Below are 21,303 nucleotides of genomic sequence, written 5' to 3' on the forward strand. Positions count from 1 at the left end.
ATACTTAATTTTATGGACCATGCAAACATTAGAATTGCAATATTTCCAACTTTGTAGTGAAATCTGTGATTTTTATTTCCTGAAATTGATGCTCCCATGATTTCTCACGCGTTTTACCTTTCATTGCATTGCAGAAAATGGCCTTTTGCATTTTAAGTGGTGTTTAAAATTATATTAACTGCACTGTAAAAATATCTATGATCAATTTGTCCTCACTTCATATGTTTTAGGCCATTGTAACTTACTGAAATAAATTAATCATGTTCTAACTTTTTTTTATATGTTACGCAAGCTGTTTTAGGTCAGTTTAACATAATATAAGTTCAATAGACTCAAGGTTAATTTGATTCAGCTTAAAAATTTAAGGCAACCAGGATTTATTTACAGTGTGGCTACTGCAATGATATTAAGAATGATTTAAAACGCCAAATATGCAGTTTACAAAAAAAACAAAAAACATTATTTAAAACTAACAAAATATAAAATAAAGTAATCAAAAATACTGCAAATGTCCTTGATGTGTTTACATCTTTAATCATAGAATTGTACATTTACCATGCGAATAGTTTTTAATCTAAACTTTTATATGTTGAGACAATTAATTTCCTCTACAAAAGGAAGAATCCTTTATTTTGTTGGTGTCAGCATCTAATAAAATTTGCAAAGTGATTTTATATACATTAAAAAAACACATATCATTTGAAGGTGTGTCTAATTAATATTTCAGATAACTGTGTGAAAGTCAAATGTGCAGGAAAAATGTTCCAGCATTACTCAGTGCTAAATGTAAAAAAAAAAAAACTCTAGATACGCTGATTTTTTCTTTAAAAACATTTTTCTAAACCTTTTATGTTTATGCTAAATGATTTTACTTCACAGACGAGAAAAATACAATATCCATCAACATAAAAGTGAATTTACTGAACCTACCCACAAGAGTCTAAGAAAAATGCTCACTTTGGAAAAAAAGTTTATGGCATTTAAAGGTTTTTACATCCGAACTCTTTATATATTTAAGTAGAAATTAAATATCATACTTATTCTAAGCAATACCTAATATAAGTAATCATACAAAATTGTATCCTGTTTTAAATAGTTAAGAAATATATATATATTGTTAAAAATATGTAATATGTAAAACCTAGTGAACTTAAGGATTGTGGCAAAGCATAAAGATTTTAAATGACAATTGATTGGTATTTTGGGGCAGCCATGTGATCGTTAAGCATGTTTTATCTAATATCTCATGAAATTATTCTTGTTCTATGCAAGGTTTTTAATATATCTTCAGATGATATTTCATTCGTGATGGATGTAAAAAAAATTTAATAAATAAATAAACAGTGCCTAAAAATAGCAAGCTGTATTTTATATTTACTTTGATTGTTCTGACACTTTAAACTCATTTCATCCAGACCCATAGTCTATCGGATAGTTATAGAATACGGTAAACTAAAATCACACAAAACAATCCCCTCGTTATACATGCAGTGTTTACACTCATATTCATGAGGGGCTCAAACACCCTTTTCCTTTCTTCCAAGAAAAAAAAATGAAATTCCTTGCGGAAAGTAGCGAGATATGTCTGAGTATCGCAGATCATATTTTCACCTTCGTCTTCTTTGGCTTGGAAACCTTAACCACTTTGTTATGCTAATGGTCCCTGACATCAGCGCGAGATCAAAGCGGCGCGCGGCCTCATATAGACTCGCGCTCGCGCTGCGCCTTCAGTCCTGCAGATTCCTGCGCGCGAGCAGCACCACAAACCCACCTCTCTTCATTTCTTTATCAGCGCTCCAGCATCATGCTTTCTCACTCGGACTTCACACAAACGGATTAACTCTCATTAAGAGCTTTGGCTAGAGCATTTCTGGCTGGATTTAAATGAAAATCACCTTTGGATTACTTTGTACAAGCGGATTTTTTTTTGGCGTCAGTCTCTGATAAAGGTGAGGAGTCCATTTATTGTGCGCAAAGTTGGTGCTTTCTATTTAAACGCTGTTTTATTTATTATTTTGTTTTGCAATTTAAAGCTACAAGAGACTACTGTAGTATGCAATATTATAGACCACCCAGAGGGGTTATAAGTGAGCTAATTACATTTTATGTTCACCTCGGATCGCTCCAAGGTAAAAATGCAGCAGATCAGAGATAAAACTGTACGAAATGTCTTCTGTACTAATTTTTACGAAATGCAGCAACAGTTTTATTGTGCTATATACAAACGGTAGCCTTCAATTTTTTAATCATGTTTATTCATGTTTTAGGATTTGTTTTATAATATACATGAGCTTGACAAATTTCTGGATTGCGTGTAGCTGGCCATGCGAATGGTATATAGATTATGCATAATGGATATAACAGCTAAACTATACTACGTTTTGTTCTAATTTCTTTAATTAGGACATTTAAACTCACAATATATATATATATATATATATATATATATATATATATATATATATATATATATATATATATATATATATATATATATATATTTATTTATTTATATATAAATTAGAAGTTTAATTGCTTCCTTAAAGTGGTGTTGAAGTCTGCACTTTGCAATTTGTTGTTCTTAAAGACAAAATAAAATCTATAAAACTGTAGAAGTGGTTAAAACAGCAATGATAGCAGCAAGTGGAAAACTAAATATATCACTTTGAGTACTATAATTTATGATGCAATTACTAGCTATGTAATTGTAATTGCACTTTTAATGTATAGTTTTCTAGGTTTAGGTCAATAGCCAGAAGGAAAAAAATAACTTCTGGAAAAAAAAGCTTGCCCCTGCAATCTGGACAATCACTGTCTGTATGTGAATGCATCATGCCTGAGGCCAGACAGCAGGTCCAGTGGGAGGTAGTGTCTGTTTATTGCCCTCCTATTCCAGCAGATGGAATAATCTGAGAAAATTTGATAACATTCCAAAAACCACCGCACCTATATTTCAGAAAGTTGCATAGAGCTTAAGAAAATCTTGCATTGCGATTTTCATAAACACTGAAAGTTGGAAAGCATTGTTAAAAAAAAAAGAAAGTGATTGAATCGTTGGTTGTTTGTAAGTTGATTTTAAAGGCTTCTTATAAATAAAAAAAAAAATTTTTTTTTTTACTTAATGGGACTGTAAAAGTATTGTAATAGAAAAATAAAACAACAATATGGCATTTAAATGGAAAATGTCTCCAAATACCAATTCTTACTATTAATTAGTGGCTTATAACCTGCTTATTACTAAGATATTGGCTGTTTATTAGTAATTATTAAGTTAATATTCTGCATGATCTTATTCGACATGTTTAAAACCCAACTACTACCTTAATAACTACTAATAAGCTGAAAATTATTAATTTATTGAGCTTAAAGTCATAATAAATGAATTTTAAATAGCAAAAATTGTAACTTAAAGTGACCAAATGTTTTAATTTTTTTATACATATATATTTTAAATATTCTTCATGTCATGTGTGCGCTGCATTCATCAGTATATCATGCACCTAGAGTCCACTGCATTTAATCTGAATCAGATTTTTTTTCTCCCCAAGCAGAAGAGGGACGGAAAGACGGAATAAGTGCCATGGCTTTTGGCTTTTAATTATAACTGTGTCAAGAAGCAGTGGGGTCAGCGAGCACCTGCATCAGTGTCTTCTGGATCTTATTGTACAGCATGAAGCGAACCTTCCCTTCCCTCCCGCTTTGTCTCCTCACATTCCTGCTCCTGTCTCAGCAGTGCACAGGAATCAGATGGCTGTGAGTTTGTTTGTTTTTTACTCTTCATATGCTGAAACTGAAATGGGTTTAGCGTGATGATTGATTCGTAAACCAATTTTGGAACCAATTGAAAGGGAATTTCTTTGCAGTGGCTTTTAATTTAGAAAAGTTTAAGCTTGGTAGAATTTGATCTTAAAATTAAATCAAAGGTAAACCCAGTTCAAAGCTAACTTGATTTCTTGAGAATGTATTCATGCAATCCTTTGGTGCGTCGTGATGGAAAATATGAGAATTTGGGACGTGAAGGGGCTGTTTTGCATGCACAAGATGCTGGTTGGGGTTTCCGCAGTCTTGATATTGCATGGCAAGAAATGCAAAACAGATGCCGCCATAAACACCTGTGTTCCCTGGATAACAAAGACTGTGTGTGTATGTGTGTGTGTGTGGAGGTTAAGACAGGGGTCTGTCAGTCACAGCATATCATGGAACATAAAGTCGCGGCCCCTAATCTGAAACAGGCAAAGGTAGAGCAGGCATTAGTTGGTTCTCACGAATAGTGATACACGTCTGTGTGTGTGTGTGTTAGTCGAAGAGGAGGGAAATTAATGCTTCACTTCAGATTTCACTCTGAAGTCATATTGAATTTATTGGGTTTTTTTTAAGGTTACAGAAGTTTCAGTTTAGGCCTATGTGATTAAAGTCTGAGATAAAAAAGTAATTTTAATATCCATGATTTGCGTGACATCTAGCATTGTTTGACTGCAGCTTGACCATGGTAGATTTGCTTAAGTTTTAACAATGACCAAATTATCTTACGGATAAACTTTTTTTTTTTCTATTGGCGATTGCTGTTTGGTGCCTTTCTTAAATCCAAGCGATGCAGAAATAATCTCCTTCCATTTTGGTCTAATCTTGATTGATTATCTCTGGGAATGGGTTGTTGTTTGCATGCCTTTGTGAGCGAGACACTGAACAATTTTAGCCCGCAGCTTAAATGCTTTCGCAAACTGTTGATCTTACTCTTAATATTTTAGAGCTGGCCACAAACAATGTTATCCACCTTTACTCCATCAAACTTTTTAATAACTTTCCAAGTGTCTGATTGGCAAAAGTTGAAATATTAAATCAGTGAATGTAAATATTCAAACATATGCCTTTTCTCATGCAGGGCGCTATCACAGACCGCACAACACATCAACAAGACCCAGCACTGCAAGACGTTGCCAGGCCTCGTCTCCTCTCAGGCTCAGCTCTGTAGGAGTAACCTGGAACTCATGCAAACCATCATCCAAGCAGCACGGGAGGTTAAAAAGGTCTGCCAAAAGACCTTCACAGACATGCGCTGGAACTGTTCCTCTATTGATGGACCGAAATTCCTCCCAGACCTGGAACGAGGTGAGTTACTGAGAAAAACCGTGTCTAAACGCATTTATTTCCAATCGAAGTCTGTTTTCCAATTGAAGTCTCTCCGCAGATGTTCTGTTTAGAGCCTAAATCGTGAAAGAGCCGGTGTCCGTTCGTTGCCAGCTAGCTTAAGTGACCACACACCTCACTTTATACCCGAGTGTGGTTTCCATTCCAGCCTTAATAGGTCTAAGGAACCCATCTAATTGTTGGAGGAAAACTTTATGAGTGCAAAGCTTTAAGGTGATCTCCAAACACTCTCGCTCCGGGTAACGCAGACTATGCCAGTTAAAATGCTGCAATTTGGCCTCGCTGCATGATAAAAGAAAGCCCTGCTCACCCGACCCGCAGGATTCTTGCACGCCGCTCTTCTTTCTCAGGCTCCGTTTGATGGGATCCTTCACAGAGGAGCTGCGTTTACTGTGAGGACGAACAATAGGATCCATTCTATTCACTGAGAGATGCTATTGAGCCAGTTAGTCAGTAATGGACAGAGAATTGACGGGCTTTTAAAGCCTACAGTTTTACCCTGCATCCGACCTTTGCGGCACAGATGCAATTCTTAGCTTGCAACCAGTTCTGGAACTATGAAATCACTTAAAGGAACAATATGTAAGATTTTTAAAGAATTTAAATATTGATTAACCACTGTGTTATTCAGTTGACGTTAAAATTAATAGCCCTCCTGAAATATTAGCCCCCAGTGTAATTTTATGCCAATTTGTGTTTCAACACAAATCTAAACATAATAGTTTTAATAACTCTTATCTAACAACTGATTTATTTTATCTTTGCCATGATGACATACATAATATTTTGCTAGATATTTTTCAAGACACAAGTATTGAGCTTAAAGTGTAATTTAAAGGCTTAACTAGGTTAATAAGATTAATTGAGTAAAACAATTCCCAGGAGGGCCGGTCATTTTGACTTCTAACTGTATATTCCTTGCTTATTTACTTACATCATCCCAAATGATTCAGTGTTTTTAAATCTAGAGAAATAAGCAATTTTATCTTGTGTCACATACATTGTCCAGTAAAGCCATGTTAATAACCTTTAATTTCTGGTTTGATTTTGCAAACAGGGAAACTCCAAAGATGCTTCACAGAGCAGCATTATAACAGAACAGAACCTTAAAATGTAATTAACCTTAAAATGTGTACTTAAAATGCACTTGAAGTTTTCCTTTAATGGCTTTATGACCTACTCTGGTTCATAATGGCATGATAATAAGTGTTAAATATCTTAGCTCATCCATTAACATGATTTCTGAGTCCTCTAGGATGTAAAAACGTCACACTTTATTTTGATGGTCCGTTTGTTGCATTTAAGTTACATTGCATCTACATGCCAACTAATTCTCATTACATTAGAAGTAGACTGTTAGGTTGGGGTTAGGGTTAGTGTAAGTTGACTTACTTGCTTGACTTAAGTTTCTTAGTCAGTTAAGTGTCTGTTGTAGCAGCAGTATCAACAGATATTAAGCAGACAGTCTACTAATACTCAAATGAACCATCAAATTAAAGTGTTACCTGTAAAATATGCTGGGTTTCACAGTCCTACACATTGTCCCAAGACAAATTGATTGAGTTAACTTTGAACATGAAACAATTAAGCTGTCCCAAAGAAAAACGTAAGAGTTGAGTTGCTTCAACTAATTTTAAATTAGTATGATGTAAAGAAGATAATAAATCCCATGATTACCCACACAGTCTCATCATCATTAAAATACACCTTTGTTTATTGCAATTATGCACCCTCTAATGGTGAAAATATAGGCTGTATCTTTAAATTAAATAGTTTTTTTTGTCTTGCCCTTTCATCTTGAATTTGACGATAACCAGTTTCAAGGTTTACCACGGTTAGAACATTTTTGAGCTATATTAAAACCTTGACTTTTTCAAATTTACCATTCCTAAGGTATGTAAAAGGTTTGTTGGGGGGGGGGGGGGGGGGGGGGGGGTTTGTCGTGTTTTTACAACTTTATTTAATTTCTCTCTAAAAGCAACAGTATCTGCATTTGAAAAGGACCCTACACATTAAAATGTACTGGTCAGCCCATGATTCAGGAAAAAAAGGAAGATATCCAAAGATGCCTTTTCAGGTTGTAAAGAAATCTGTGTTTTTAAAACTAATTAAGACCTCAGAAGTCAAATTAACTAAATTGTGGGGAAAAAAAGTTGGTGTTTCTTACCCAAACATTAAAAAATATATATTTTAGAGTAGTATTCAATCACAATACCGTTAAATCCTTGATATTTTTATCCAAGGTTTTCATAGAATCTTATACCGATACATGCGGCAGTGATACGTTCTGATGGCTGGTTTAATCGTCCTCCTTAATTATTTATTGAAAGGTATAAGTGTTTCCAAACACAGAGGATGGTCAAACTAAATCTTCTAGAGACGTCCTTCACTGCAGAGCGTCTGCATTTGTCAAGAGTTAAAACACTCCTGCGTCTCATAAGTACAGCGCTAAGGAGACGCTCTTTGATGTCGCTCGTACGGGGTCAAGTTGAGCCTCTCCTGTTTCTGCACCTATTATCTTGTCATGACATATGCGCACTGAGAGAACTGTTCAGTAATCTCCGCCATTATCCTTTCGCACTGAATACTGCTGTTTCTTATATTGCTTTGCATTTCTGACAGGAAAATGTCAGTTTAAGTGTTAAAACATTCTGTCATCATGTTCTTGCATTCACGTTCTTGCAAACCTATAAAAATTTCATTCATTTTTTAAGCACAGATTAACATACTGATTTCTTTTTGCCATTGAAAGTTTATCTACCCCAGTGGTGTCCAAACCTTTTCTTATGAAGGGCCAAAAATCAAATTTGATTGAGGCTAGTGGGGCGAAGGTAAATATATCATAGTTGTCATGGGCAATTTCCAAATTTCTTTAATAATATTTAAAAATGACTAGAAAATATTGCTTTATATGAACTTATACAGTATTTTTTAAACATTTTATAACAAACTCATTACAGTAAAAAACAAAACAATCTCATTTATAACAGAATCACACTAGTTTTTGGCCTCTATCCATCAAGTGCCAGTATCTACATTTAAAAAAAAATCAGATTCTTTTACAACAATTAATTTCAGTTTGCTCCTTTGTAGCTCAGCAATAAACCAACCAAAAAAACAATTATGTCAAATTAAAAATGACGATATCTGTGTGATATCCCTCTCCATCATTTTCACTCTCCTATTAGATAGGATGGAGGGCCAAATCAAAGGGCCAACTTTGGCCCACGGGCCCTACTTTAGGCATCTCAGATCTACGCTAAACTCTGACGCTTTAAAATGTTTATAAAGAGATAAAAGTAAATGCATATAAACCACTGTTTTTCTCGGGAGCAAGAAAAAGATGACTTCTTTTCACCCAAATTGGACTCTTCAAAACATTAATGAAAAGGATAAAAAGTAAATCCATGTTATTATAAGCAGCTTATTATTATCCATACCCATAAGACTTAAGTTATCTTCATAACACAAATGAAGATATTTTTAATCCAATCTGTGAGATTTCTGTAACTCATTTGAGAACTGTCCCTCCTTCAAAACATTCATGAAAAGAATAAAAAATAAATCCATATGAATCTAATGGATTTGTTCTAAACCCACAAGACTTTTCTTCTTCTTTGGGTAAAAAAAGTCTGTTTACCCAAAACTCTCTTCATAACTTTAATGAAAAAAATCCATATGAATACATCTCCAGAAAACAAATAAAGATAGAGACCTCTGTGCCTTCATTGAAACATGCTCACTCATAACCCTGATGCTTTGAAACGTTTATAAAAGAGCTAATAAATAAATCCATGTAAATCAAGTGGTTAGCAAAACCATACTATACAGATAACATACAGATAACATAGATGAAGAAAAGAGATTGAAAAGCCATGGCAATATTTCAGACTGCAAGGCAGATGACGATATTTGTAACCCAATCTGAGGGATTTCCCTTCCTCCATTGACACTGTTCACCCAAATCTTGACATTAATAAAGAGATCAAAAATAAATCCAGATGAGTCAGCGGTTTAAACCAAGTCTTCTGAAGATACACAATCTCTTGAGATGCTTTAGATGATGAGTGGATTTAATTTAGGTCTTTATTCACAAAAAATAATGGTGAACTAAATCTTTAAAGGGTTAGTTTACCCAGAAATTTTAATGTACATGTGCTCTCCCTCATGCTGTTTAGGGGTGCCAAACTCTGTCCTGGAGGGCCGTTGTCCTGCATATTTTAATTCCAACTCCAATTAACCAGTTAATCAAGCTTTTTGTAGGTATAAAAATAATCTTCTAGTCAAGTGTTAAAGTAAGTTAGAGCTAAATTATGCAGGAAAGAGTTTGGACACCCCAGTTTTAAAGCTTTGAGTTTCTTTTTCTCTTGCACACAAAGATATTTTGAAGAAAGTTGGTTGATGATACCTACTGGCTTCCATATAGGGAAAAAAAGCCTCAGTCAACTGGTGCCAGCTATCAGCATTCTTCAAAATCTTTAACATTCAGCGGAAGAAAGATCTCAGTTTTTGAACAAGTAAATCATAGAGATTTCAGTTTTGGGTGAACTATTCATTATACTCTTTTTATTTGTTTATATAAGCAACTAATTATGCTTTTCCCCCTGCTATCTCTCAGGAACAAGGGAGTCTGCATTTGTGTATGCGCTCTCCGCAGCTGCTATAAGTCACACTATAGCACGCGCCTGCACCTCTGGAGACCTGAGGCTGTGCTCGTGTGGGCCGATCCCAGGTGAAATCCCCGAGCCGGGCTACAGGTGGGGCGGCTGTGCTGATAACATACATTATGGTCTCCTCATGGGCTCCAAGTTTTCTGATGCCCCAATGAAGATGAAGAAGAAGTCTGGCTCTCACGCCAACAAGCTCATGCATCTTCACAACAGCGAAGTGGGCAGACAGGTAAGCAGTACCTCACAGATTCACTTCAAAAAAGCTAAAGTTAATGATTCAATGTCCTGGTAAATTTCAAGTGAAGTGCTCTTCTTTTGAGGGCAAAGAAAAGGTTGTAAAGGCTGAGTGACTGTACATCATTTTCGAACACTCCAGCACTCATTTACACAGAATGCATTATTCCATTCTATTGTGCTACTTTTTACCATTGTTTTTCAATGTAAACATGCACTTGATGGACGGCCATGCACAGCAAGCTGTTTTGACATTAAATCTAAAACCCGTACTAGTATCTATTTTCGTGTTACTAGTGCTTATTGTTTAGATAGTGTATTTTCCATTAAGTACTAGTGCTTATTTATCATATACTAGTGCTTATTCATTAGATATTAGTGCTTATTCCTCAGATATTAGTGCTTATTCATCATATACTAGTGCTTATTCATTAGATATTAGTGCTTATTCATTAGATATTAGTGCTTATTCCTCAGATATTAGTGCTTATTTATCAGATATTAGTGCCTATTCAACAGATATTAGTGCTTATTCCTCAGATATTAGGTCTTATTCATCAGATATTAGTGCTTATTCCTCAGATGCTAGTGCTTATTCCTCAGATATTAGTGCTTATTCATCAGATATTAGTGCTTATTCATCAGATATTAGTGCTTATTCATTAGATATTAGTGCTTATTCATCAGATGCTAGTGTTTATTCATCAGATATTAGTGCTTATTCATTAGATATTAGTGCTTATTCATCAGATATTAGTGCTTATTCCTCAGATATTAGTGCTTATTCATCAGATGCTAGTGCTTATTCATCAGATATTAGTGCTTATTCATCAGATATTAGTGCTTATTTATTAGATATTAGTGCTTATTCCTCAGATGCTAGTGCTTATTCCTCAGATATTAGTGCTTATTCATCAGATGCTAGTGCTTATTCATCAGATGTTAGTGCTTATTCCTCAGATATTAGTGCTTATTCATCACATACTAGTGCTTATTCATTAGATATTAGTGCTTATTCCTCAGATATTAGTGCTTATTCATCAGATGCTTGTGTTTATTCATCAGATGTTAGTGCTTATTCATTAGATATTAGTGCTTATTCATCAGATGCTAGTGCCTATTCATCAGATATTAGTGCTTATTCATCAGATATTAGTGCTTATTCATCAGATACTAGTGCTTATTCATTAGACATTAGTGCTTATTCCTCAGATATTAGTGCTTATTCATCACATACTAGTGCTTATTCATCATATATTAGTGCTTATTCATCAGATATTAGTGCTTATTCATTAGATATTAGTGCCTATTCATCAGATATTAGTGCTTATTCATCAGATACTATTGCTTATTCCTCAGATATTAGTGCTTATTCCTCAGATATTAGTGCTTATTCATCAGATATTAGTGCTTATTCATTAGATATTAGTGCTTATTCATCAGATATTAGTGCTTATTCATCAGATACTATTGCTTATTCCTCAGATATTAGTGCTTATTCCTCAGATATTAGTGCTTATTCATTATATATTAGTGCTTATTCCTCAGATATTAGTGCTTATTCCACAGATATTAGTGCTTATTCATTATATATTAGTGCTTATTCCTCAGATATTAGTGCTTATTCATCAGATATTAGTGCTTATTCATTAGATATTAGTGCTTATTCCTCAGATATTAGTGCTTATTCATCAGATATTAGTGCTTATTCATCAGATATTAGTGCTTATTCATTATATATTAGTGCTTATTCCTCAGATATTAGTGCTTATTCATCAGATATTAGTGCTTATTCATTAGATATTAGTGCTTATTCCTCAGATATTAGTGCTTATTCATTAGATATTAGTGCTTATTCATCCGATATTAGTGCTTATTCCTCAGATATTAGTGCTTATTCATCAGATATTAGCGCTTATTCATCAGCTACTAGTGCTTATTCCTTAGATACTAGTGCCTATTCTGTAGATACTAGTGCTTATTAAAAATACACTAGTGCTTACTCATTAGACACTGGTTCTTTTCATTAAATACTGGTACTCATTCGTTAGATACTAGCACCAATTAAATGAATGCTAGTACTTATGTCTTAGATACTAGTATCTATTATATAGGTACTAGTACTTATTAAATAGATACTAGTTCTTGTTTATTAGATACTAGTACTTATTTTAATAATGGCTTGTAACTATTTTGTTGTTACTAGTAACAAATACATTTTTTCCATTGTTTTCTGTGGGATCTGTCATTCAGAGATTAACTATTCAGTTTTGACAAGTATGTATTCCAGCTGGGACTAATACATATTTTTATGTACTAGTAGTTAATCATTAATTACCTAATTAAGTTAATCATTAAAACTAATTAATAGATACTAGTATTTAAGTATTAGATCACACTTATTCATGAGATAGTATCTATTTATTAGATACTTGTTCTTATTATTTAGATACTGTTTATTTGACTATGGCGATGTTTGATAAATCAACAACTAAGCAGGAAGGAGGTTGGGTCTTTTGTTTGGTGAGAGACCCCCTCTGAGTTTTTAAAATTTCCCCCGTAGGTGATCTTACAGGTGTGGATACATCTGTACCAACTCTGCTACTGGTCTCTTCATTGTATTCATGTTTTTTTAACTTTGTGTTGCTGTTTTGAATTTTGTTCTTCTGTCCACCATGAATATGAGATATGAATCAATCGCATGTAAAGACAAACATAAGGAGTTCCAGAACACACCCACCGATTGCATAATAGTCATGCATCAATGGTAGCTCAAAGATGTTAAGAAGACAAAATGACCTCCCCCAAAAGGTTGCTTTTGTAATCTGTTTTGAGCTGCTGAAACAAACTCAAAAATAACTTGAATTCGGCTGGATTTTTTCAAACGACGTCATTTAAGTTAATTTGGTTTTGTTTAAAGTATACCGGGGGCCTTTAAAGTGACAGTTCACCTAGTCATTAAAGATCTGTTATAATTTACTCAGCCTAAACTTAATATTTTAAAGAATGTTGGAACCATTGACTTTCCAAATAAATATATTATTTCTGTTTAACGGAGAGAAGATTTTTTCAACACATTTCTATTTTAATTATTTTTGAGGGGTTTTCACCTTTATTTTGACAGAACAGTGAAGATTTACAGATAGCAAAGTAAGGGGAGCAGAGATAGGGGAAGGATCGGAAAAGGACCTCGAGTCAGGAATCGCACTTGAGTCACCGTGAGCACCTTGATGCTATGTGTCGAGGCAGTAACCACTATGCTATTGGCACCAACTCAACACATTTTTAACGGAATAGTTTTAATAACTCATTTCTAACAACTGATTTATTTGATCTTTGTGATTATGACATTAAATAAAATTTTACTACATATTTTTCAAGACACTTCTACACAGCTTAAAGTTACATTTAAATGCCTAACTAGGTTAATTAGGCAGGTTAGGGTAATTAGGCAAGTTATTGTATAACAATACAATATGTTCTATAAAAAAATATAGCTTGAAGGGGCTAATAATTTAGACCTTAAAATAGTTTAAACTAATTTTTTAAAAACTTTTTTTATTTTAGTCGATATAAGATACAAGATAAGACTTTTCTCCAGAAGTAAAAATATTATCAGACACTCTTTGAAAATGTCCTTGCTCTGTTAAACATCATTTGGAAAAAATTTGAAGAAAAAAAAAAATTTAATTCAAAGCGGGGTTAATAATTCTGACTTCAACTGTATGTATATATCCGACTATGTATGTCAATGGTTGCCGGCTTCGAGCATTCTTCAAAATATCTTCTTTTGTGTTCAGCAGAAACACAAAACTCATAAATGTTTGGACTTGAGGGGCGAGTAAGTAGTGAGTAAATTTTGATTTTAGGGTGAACTGTGCTTTGAGTATGACAGGACAGTCACGAATGAAGTCTGATGTCAATTAAAAACAATCGGAACCACATTTGCGATTAAAATGATTGAATTTCAAAGTCTTTTTTTTATTTGGGACACATGAAGTCATGCAAAAGCCATCCAAAGTCACTAATATGTTACATTCCCTGTGTCATAATGTAATTTTTTTTATTGGATTTATCTTAATCGATCGTGCATTTTTCCATCTCCACAGGCTTTGCGAGATGCTTTGGTCATGAAGTGCAAATGCCACGGTGTTTCTGGTTCCTGCTCCATACGGACCTGCTGGAGGGGCTTACTGGACCTAAAGGACATCGCCATAGATCTAAAGACCAAATACTTGTCCGCAACTAAAGTGGTCCATCGGCCAATGGGAACACGCAAGCAGCTCGTCCCGAAAGACATCGACATCCGGCCCGTGAGAGAGAATGAGCTGGTGTATCTGCAGAGCTCACCAGATTACTGCATGAAGAACGACAAGTTGGGCTCTTTCGGGACTCAGGACAGGTAAATCATAAATTATATACCTCTGTTTTTTCTCATTTTAAATTTGTTTTCATTTTTCTTCATTGAGCCCAGTGTGATCAGATTTATTTATTCATTTGCACCATGAGAGTCCAACAATTCTCCCCACATTCTTATATGAAAAAAAAAAATTTATTATACCCATATAAATATATATACCCATCCCAAATAATATATATATATATATATATATATATATATATATATATATATATATATATATATATATATATATATATATACCCATCCCAATTTACTTATTTTTCAAACTATATTTTTTATTAATATTAGCTATTTATAATATAATTAGTTATTAATATTAGTTTTTTTGTTAGTTTTATTATTATTTTTATTATTTATTATTATTAAAAAATAGTAATCATATATATTAGCAAAAAATCTGCAAAATAAATAAATAAATCAAAATAATAATACAAACATATTGCACATTGTTATTATTATTACCATTATTATTTTAAGAGTAATAATATTATTTATTAAAATAAAATAAAAAATTTATAATTATTATTTGTGTGCCATTAGGATTTTCAAATGATGTTTGGATAGAATTGTGTAGAACCCAGTCATTTGCAGTAAAATGTTTTTCACACTATATGAAGTCCAGAAAATAATGACATAGGCAGGGATTTATTTTTGGATGGACATTAAAAGGACATTATTACACATATTGAGTTTTAACAAAGCAAATTCCTTTTACTTCCTCCTCTGGTGGCACAGTTTTGTTTTGAGAAGCCCTGATAAAGTGTGTGTGTGTTTAATGCTGCTATTCTCAGCTGATTGCAGCTCCACACACACACACACAGATTAACAGCATTGTGGACTCTTCCTGCTCATTTCCTATTGCTTTATCACTGCACACACAGGTGGAGCTTTAGGTAAAACTCAAATAAGCTCAGCTTCCTTGTTTGCATTAGTTGTGCCCTTAAATGTACTCTGTTGAATTGATTTTGGCTCCGACACGTGGAACTTACTTCATGTGACATTAACAACAACTGCAAATAATGACAGAGACAGCAATAAAAGGCACTCATAGTAGTAGTAGTATAAAATAGTAGTAGTAATAGTAGTAGTAATGATAATAAAAACAACAATTACAAGTCTTCCATGGAGTAAAACCCTTATTATTTGTAGTAGTATTGTGTCTGTTTTAATTTATGAAAAACTTTTGGTATCACTTTTTTTTGCTGATTTGGAATAATATTCATATTTATTTATAAAAATAATCACTTTATTATTATTATTATTATTATTATTTATATTTATTTATTTAGCTTCTTTTTTATTTATTTAGTTTTGTTTTATTTTAATTTATACTATGTATTGTTTTTTATTAGTTTATATTATATATTTTTGTTTTGCTTTGTTTTTTGTTAGCTTTTGTTTTATATTAATTTAGTTTACATTTAATATTTCTGTTTTGCTTTATTTTTGTTAGGTTTTGTTTTATATTACTTTATATTATATTTAGTTTAGCTTTGTTTAGTTTTTTTATTAGTTTATAATATATTTTGTTTTCATGTTGTCTTGGTTTATTTTTAATTTAGTTTAATTTTGTTTTATATTAATTTATATTAAGTTTTGTGTTTTATTAGTTTATATAATATATTTTTGTTTTGCTTTGTTTCTTTGGTCAGATTTCGTTTTATTTTTTATATTATATTATGATATTATAAATATATTAATATATTTAAAATCATTTTACTACAATTTACTTACTAGTATTTTACTCCATGTATTTTTTAATTAACCCAAAACATGATCAAAACAGTGATATTATTTAATGCCAAACATATAAAAACACAAGCAAATAGACTGGCTTTAAAGGGACTTCTCTGACACTTATAACAAAAATGTATAAGTTATTATAACATTTACAACTTGAACAAAAAATGTCTTTAAATTTTGTATTATTCAGTTGTGACTAAGTTATTTGAGCATTATGTATGTTTAGGTTGTGTTGTAGGTCAGTCAGTGCACAGATAACTTGCAGACATGTGATACATCAAGTGCACTCAACACACAGAAAGCATCTTCAGCATTAGTGCAGATAAGAGCATCACACGTGTTCAGCGCTCATATATTTAGTGCTTACACTCGCACACAAGACAGAGGATGCGTGAGGTCTGTGGAGCTTATATATAATAGAAGTACAATAAGTATTATGCAAATATATTTACTGTAATACGTTGTTTTTGCAAATATTTTATATTATAATTATATATTAAAGGAGTTTCTATATTACCGCATACTGCTTAGGAATCTAATGATAAAATGATTATAAAATAATTATCTAACATTAAAACTATCAGGGGCTGATGTCTTTACGAATTAATCGTAGTTGTAGTTTCGATAGTCTACATTTTATTTGTTTTACACTTTAATTATTTTACTGTAATTTTAAAAATCATGAATATATTCTTTTAATATTGAGGAATTACTTTTTATAAGAGAACAGATCATTTTATAACAGATTATATTTTATTTTATTGACTTAAACACCTTGGTATTAATGAATTTCTTTAGAGCAAATATTAAAAACATATGATTTTTAATAAAATATTATTTAACTGCTTTCCATGTTCCTCTGCTGTTCTGTGGGCCTCAAGGCTGCTGTTAATGAAGTTGTCCATTAGGAGTTCAGACAGAACCACATCCCAGAGGCTCAGAGATGATCGCTATCACTAAAGCCACTAAATTTGTTCAAGAGACGAGCTTTAAATGTGTTTTCACTCACAGCTGTTTAACTGTACCACTCATGCCAAAACCAGATCACTTCGGAGAACTCTGGGGGTTTGAGCTCATTTGGACTCAATTTACACCCTTTTCTTTAACGGTTTGATGCTCTTCATTAATTGTAGACTTCACAACTCCACACAGGAGCAGTTCACTATATGATTATATGAAGGGGCTAAACTTTTAATTAAAAAAAATAAAGAAAACATGAAAGTCATGAAATTAAAATCTAATTTTTTAAACATAAAAATAAAATCATGAATTCAAAGGGACCTAAAATAAAGCTAAACAAAAGAATTATACAAAATACATATAAATTGTTTGAATTTAATAATGTCATTTAAATATGTAATCTTTTTTTCATTATTGAAAGTATTATTCAATTAGAATAATAATAAAAGTCCAGAAAATGTAATTGGTTAAAAGAATACTTCAAGAAACCCCAAAAATAGTAAAAAGAGGTAAAAAAAAGAAAAGAAAAACAACAACAACTAAGCAATCAAAGAAATAATAAATAATTTAAAAATAAAGGAAAATTCAAGAAATCCAAAAATTCTAAAACAGGAGGTAAAAATCGAAACAATAACAAAAAAAATATTTGTAAGAAAAAAAATGAAAACTGTTAAATGAAAAAAACTGAATTTGTAATGAAAAAGGAAATATATTTAAAGTTGAAGTCAGAACTATATATAAAAAATATATTTATATAATCATAAAAACAGTCCAAATTTATTTAATTAAATATTTTATTTATTGTAAAATTAATGTATTGTTATTATTATTACTATTATATAAAAAAAATTATTGTGATGAATGACGGAATGAATGAATATATGCATACATAAATCATGCAAATCAAAAATGAAAAATGTCTTTTATATGCTACTCAGCACATTTCCCTAAAGCCTCTCGGTCATTCAGCATTAACCGGAGAGATTGAAAGAAGAGCACATTTCTCCGTCTGTGTGTCTTCTCTCAATAACAGCACACAATTATAAAACAGTGCACTTACAGCTTATTTATGAGGGGCTGTTCAGCGCTCCTCATCCCTCAGGCTTCAGTACAGTCACTCCTGATAGCCCCCTATGAAGGACAGCATAACAATATTCAGGAGTCTCAGTGCTGCTGGTTTAATATGTGGTGAACGTAAATGTTTTCCCTGATTTCAAAAGGAACTTGTGTTTGTAAATAGAAATTTGTACACTCACTGGCCACTTTATTAGGTACACCTTATAGGTACCTGGTTGGACGCACAGTAGCCTTCAGAACTGCTTTAATCCTTCGTGGCGTAGATTCAACAAGGTATTGGAAATACTCCTCAGAGATTTTGGTGAATATTGACATGATAGCATCACAAAGTTGCTGCAGATTTGTCGGCTGCACATCCATGATGCGAATCTCCCGTTCCACCACATCCCAAAGGTGCTCTATTGGATTGAGGTCTGGTGATTGTGGAGGACATTGAGTACAGTGAACTCATTGTCATGTTCAAGAAACCGGTCTGAGATGATTCACACTTTATGACATTGCACGTTATCCTGCTGGAAGTAGCCATCGGAAGATGGGTACACTGTGGTCATAAAGGAATGGACATGGTCAGCAACAATACTCAGATAGGCTGTGCTGTTGACACGATACTCAATTGGTACTAATGGGCTCAAAGTGTGCCAAGAAAATATTCCCCACACTATTACACCATCACAACCAGCCTGAACTGTCAATACAAGGCAGGATGGATTCATGCTTTCATGTTGTTGACGGCAAAACTCTGACCCTACAAATGTCACAACAGAAACAGTGAGTTGTCAGAATTGTAGCCTCAGTTTTCCTGTTCTTAGCTGACAGGAGTGGCACCTGGTGTGATCTGCTGCTGTAGCCCATCCGCCTCATAGTTGGATGTGTTGTGCATTCAGAGATGCTCTTCTGCCTACCTCGATTGTAATAAGTGCTTTTTTGAGTTACTGTTGCCTTTTTATCACCTCAAACTAGTCTGGCCATTCTCCTGTGACATCAACAAGGCATTTGGACAGGTGTACCTAATAAAGTGGTCAGCGAGTGTATATTTGCATATATGACACACAACCATATATATATTTACAAATAAATATATATGTAAATTCAGTTTAGTTTAGGTATAGTTTCCAAGGAACTAAAAAATAGAGAGATATAACTAAAAATGGCAAAAAATACACTCTTCCCCTTTAAAAAGTTAAAAAAGTTACAAAAAATAAATTAAATTGCGCAATAAAAAAGACAATTATTTTTAATTGCCCTTCAAAAACCCCTAAACAAATGCATCTCATGATTTGTTTTCATATATCAAATTTGACTAATCTCCCCTACAGCCAATTAACCAAACACTCTGTTTTGAAACTATACTTAATCTGCACAACATTTCATAGTGCTAACTGTGTTACAGCATGCTCTATAAATCAGTGTGTTTACATTTTGTCTGCAGGCAGTGCAATAAGACATCCAGCGGCAGCGACAGCTGTGATCTGATGTGTTGCGGCCGAGGCTACAACCCTTACACGGAGCGAGTGGTGGAGCGATGCCACTGCAAATACCACTGGTGCTGCTACGTCACCTGCAAGAAGTGCGATAAGACTGTGGAGAAATACGTCTGCAAATGAGCTACTGGACATATCAAGACATTTCCTTTCTGTTATATTCAGCCTGGGTGTGGAGCGTAAATTACTCGGACACAGATTTACCAAAGCATGGCTTACTTCTGTCTTATGCGTATCTGCTTTCGAGAAGAGGTTTATTTTTGGGCTTTATGAAGCTGGACGTTATTTTTGTACTTTTGTTTTTTTTTTCTACTGCACAACAATTGAACATCCAATTTACCGTCCTCAAGAGGGTTTCTATTTTTATGCCTCGTTTTTAAAGAAATATAAAATCATATGCGCCTTAATTCAGATCTTACGATTCTATTTTCTTACACAATACACAGAAAGGTACATTTGATCTGTTTTGATGCTTGACGTTCATTTTTAGAAGCCAAATGTTTGATGTTCTGGAGGATTCCACATTCCAAGTTCTAAGGGATTCAAAACTCAAGATGGTACTTTACGCTCACTGACAAAGGGAACTTGAAACTTGCGGCTCTTGGATGAGGAATTTGGTTCTTGAGGGAGAAACCTGTATTTATTCCACATATATGAGCAAGGACATTGGACTGTACGTGTAGTGCCTTGTTATATTTTTATCCAGCATAAAAAGAAACGGCAAAACCTCTCTGAGCATGTGAGCAGAGTACGTGGCTCACGCTTTGCGGCCTTCGTGAACCACTTTTCTGTGGATGTACATACTGTCTTTTTTTGTAAGCTGAATTAAAAGAAGAAATATTTATAAACTAATTAAAAAATCTTTACCATTTAAACCTGTGAGACTTTTTTTTCCGTTTATTTAATATCCCGTTTCCACTGAGTGGTACAGTATGGGTCATCTTTATCAGACTTGTGTTTCCACTGCCAAAAGGGTACCAACGGTTTCAGTCAACATCATTCTTGCTCGAGGAAATTTTAAAGTAAAGCTGTACGAGTCGTTCACTTAAACACTTCTCAAAAAACAGATGCTTTATACACATAAATACTTGTGTATAAATGTTTATTACCAACCTTTCTATAAACATGATTTGATTATAACTGCAGATCAATGACTGCGAAATAGCCTACTGTAACGTCTGCAGTTATTTAAAGTAAATAAATGAATGCAACATATATGAACATTCAGACCCTTACGGTCTCTGATATGTTCCCAATTACAGAAAAACTACACACAACATACATTTAGTCCTCATTTGTGCTGAAAAACAACATTAAATATAGCCTACAGTCAGTGCAAACCTCTCTATTGTGTCTTTAATTTTTACCAGCACATGTCACTTCTGTTAAAAAGTAAGTCCGTCATTCTGAGTTCATAACAGTCCAAAAGGTGATGATAATAGTTAAACATGGCAGCTTGTTTATATTTTAGATTGCTGAAAGAATCACTGGCTCTGTTTTTTTCGCACTTTATTCTTGTGTTTATCTATTTCTGAAAGAATCGGATGTCAGAAGCACTTCAATAATC

General features: G+C 33.3%; 2 protein-coding genes across 2 annotated transcripts in view; both read left to right on the forward strand.

Moving 5' to 3' along the window:
* Positions 1-21,303, forward strand: part of lhfpl6 (LHFPL tetraspan subfamily member 6) — a 244,844-nt gene that overhangs the window by 151,628 nt on the left and 71,913 nt on the right. The window lies entirely within an intron of this gene.
* wnt11 (wingless-type MMTV integration site family, member 11) lies at positions 1,747-20,611 on the forward strand. The gene is given in 6 exon segments (NM_131076.2): positions 1,747-1,949; positions 3,552-3,753; positions 4,883-5,109; positions 9,767-10,047; positions 14,162-14,454; positions 19,685-20,611. Coding segments are annotated over 5 exon segments (1,059 nt in total). The 5' UTR covers positions 1,747-1,949; positions 3,552-3,670; the 3' UTR covers positions 19,860-20,611.

Source organism: Danio rerio, chromosome 10 (genome assembly GCF_049306965.1).
Source record: "Danio rerio strain Tuebingen ecotype United States chromosome 10, GRCz12tu, whole genome shotgun sequence".
Classification (NCBI taxonomy): Eukaryota; Metazoa; Chordata; class Actinopteri; order Cypriniformes; family Danionidae; genus Danio; species Danio rerio.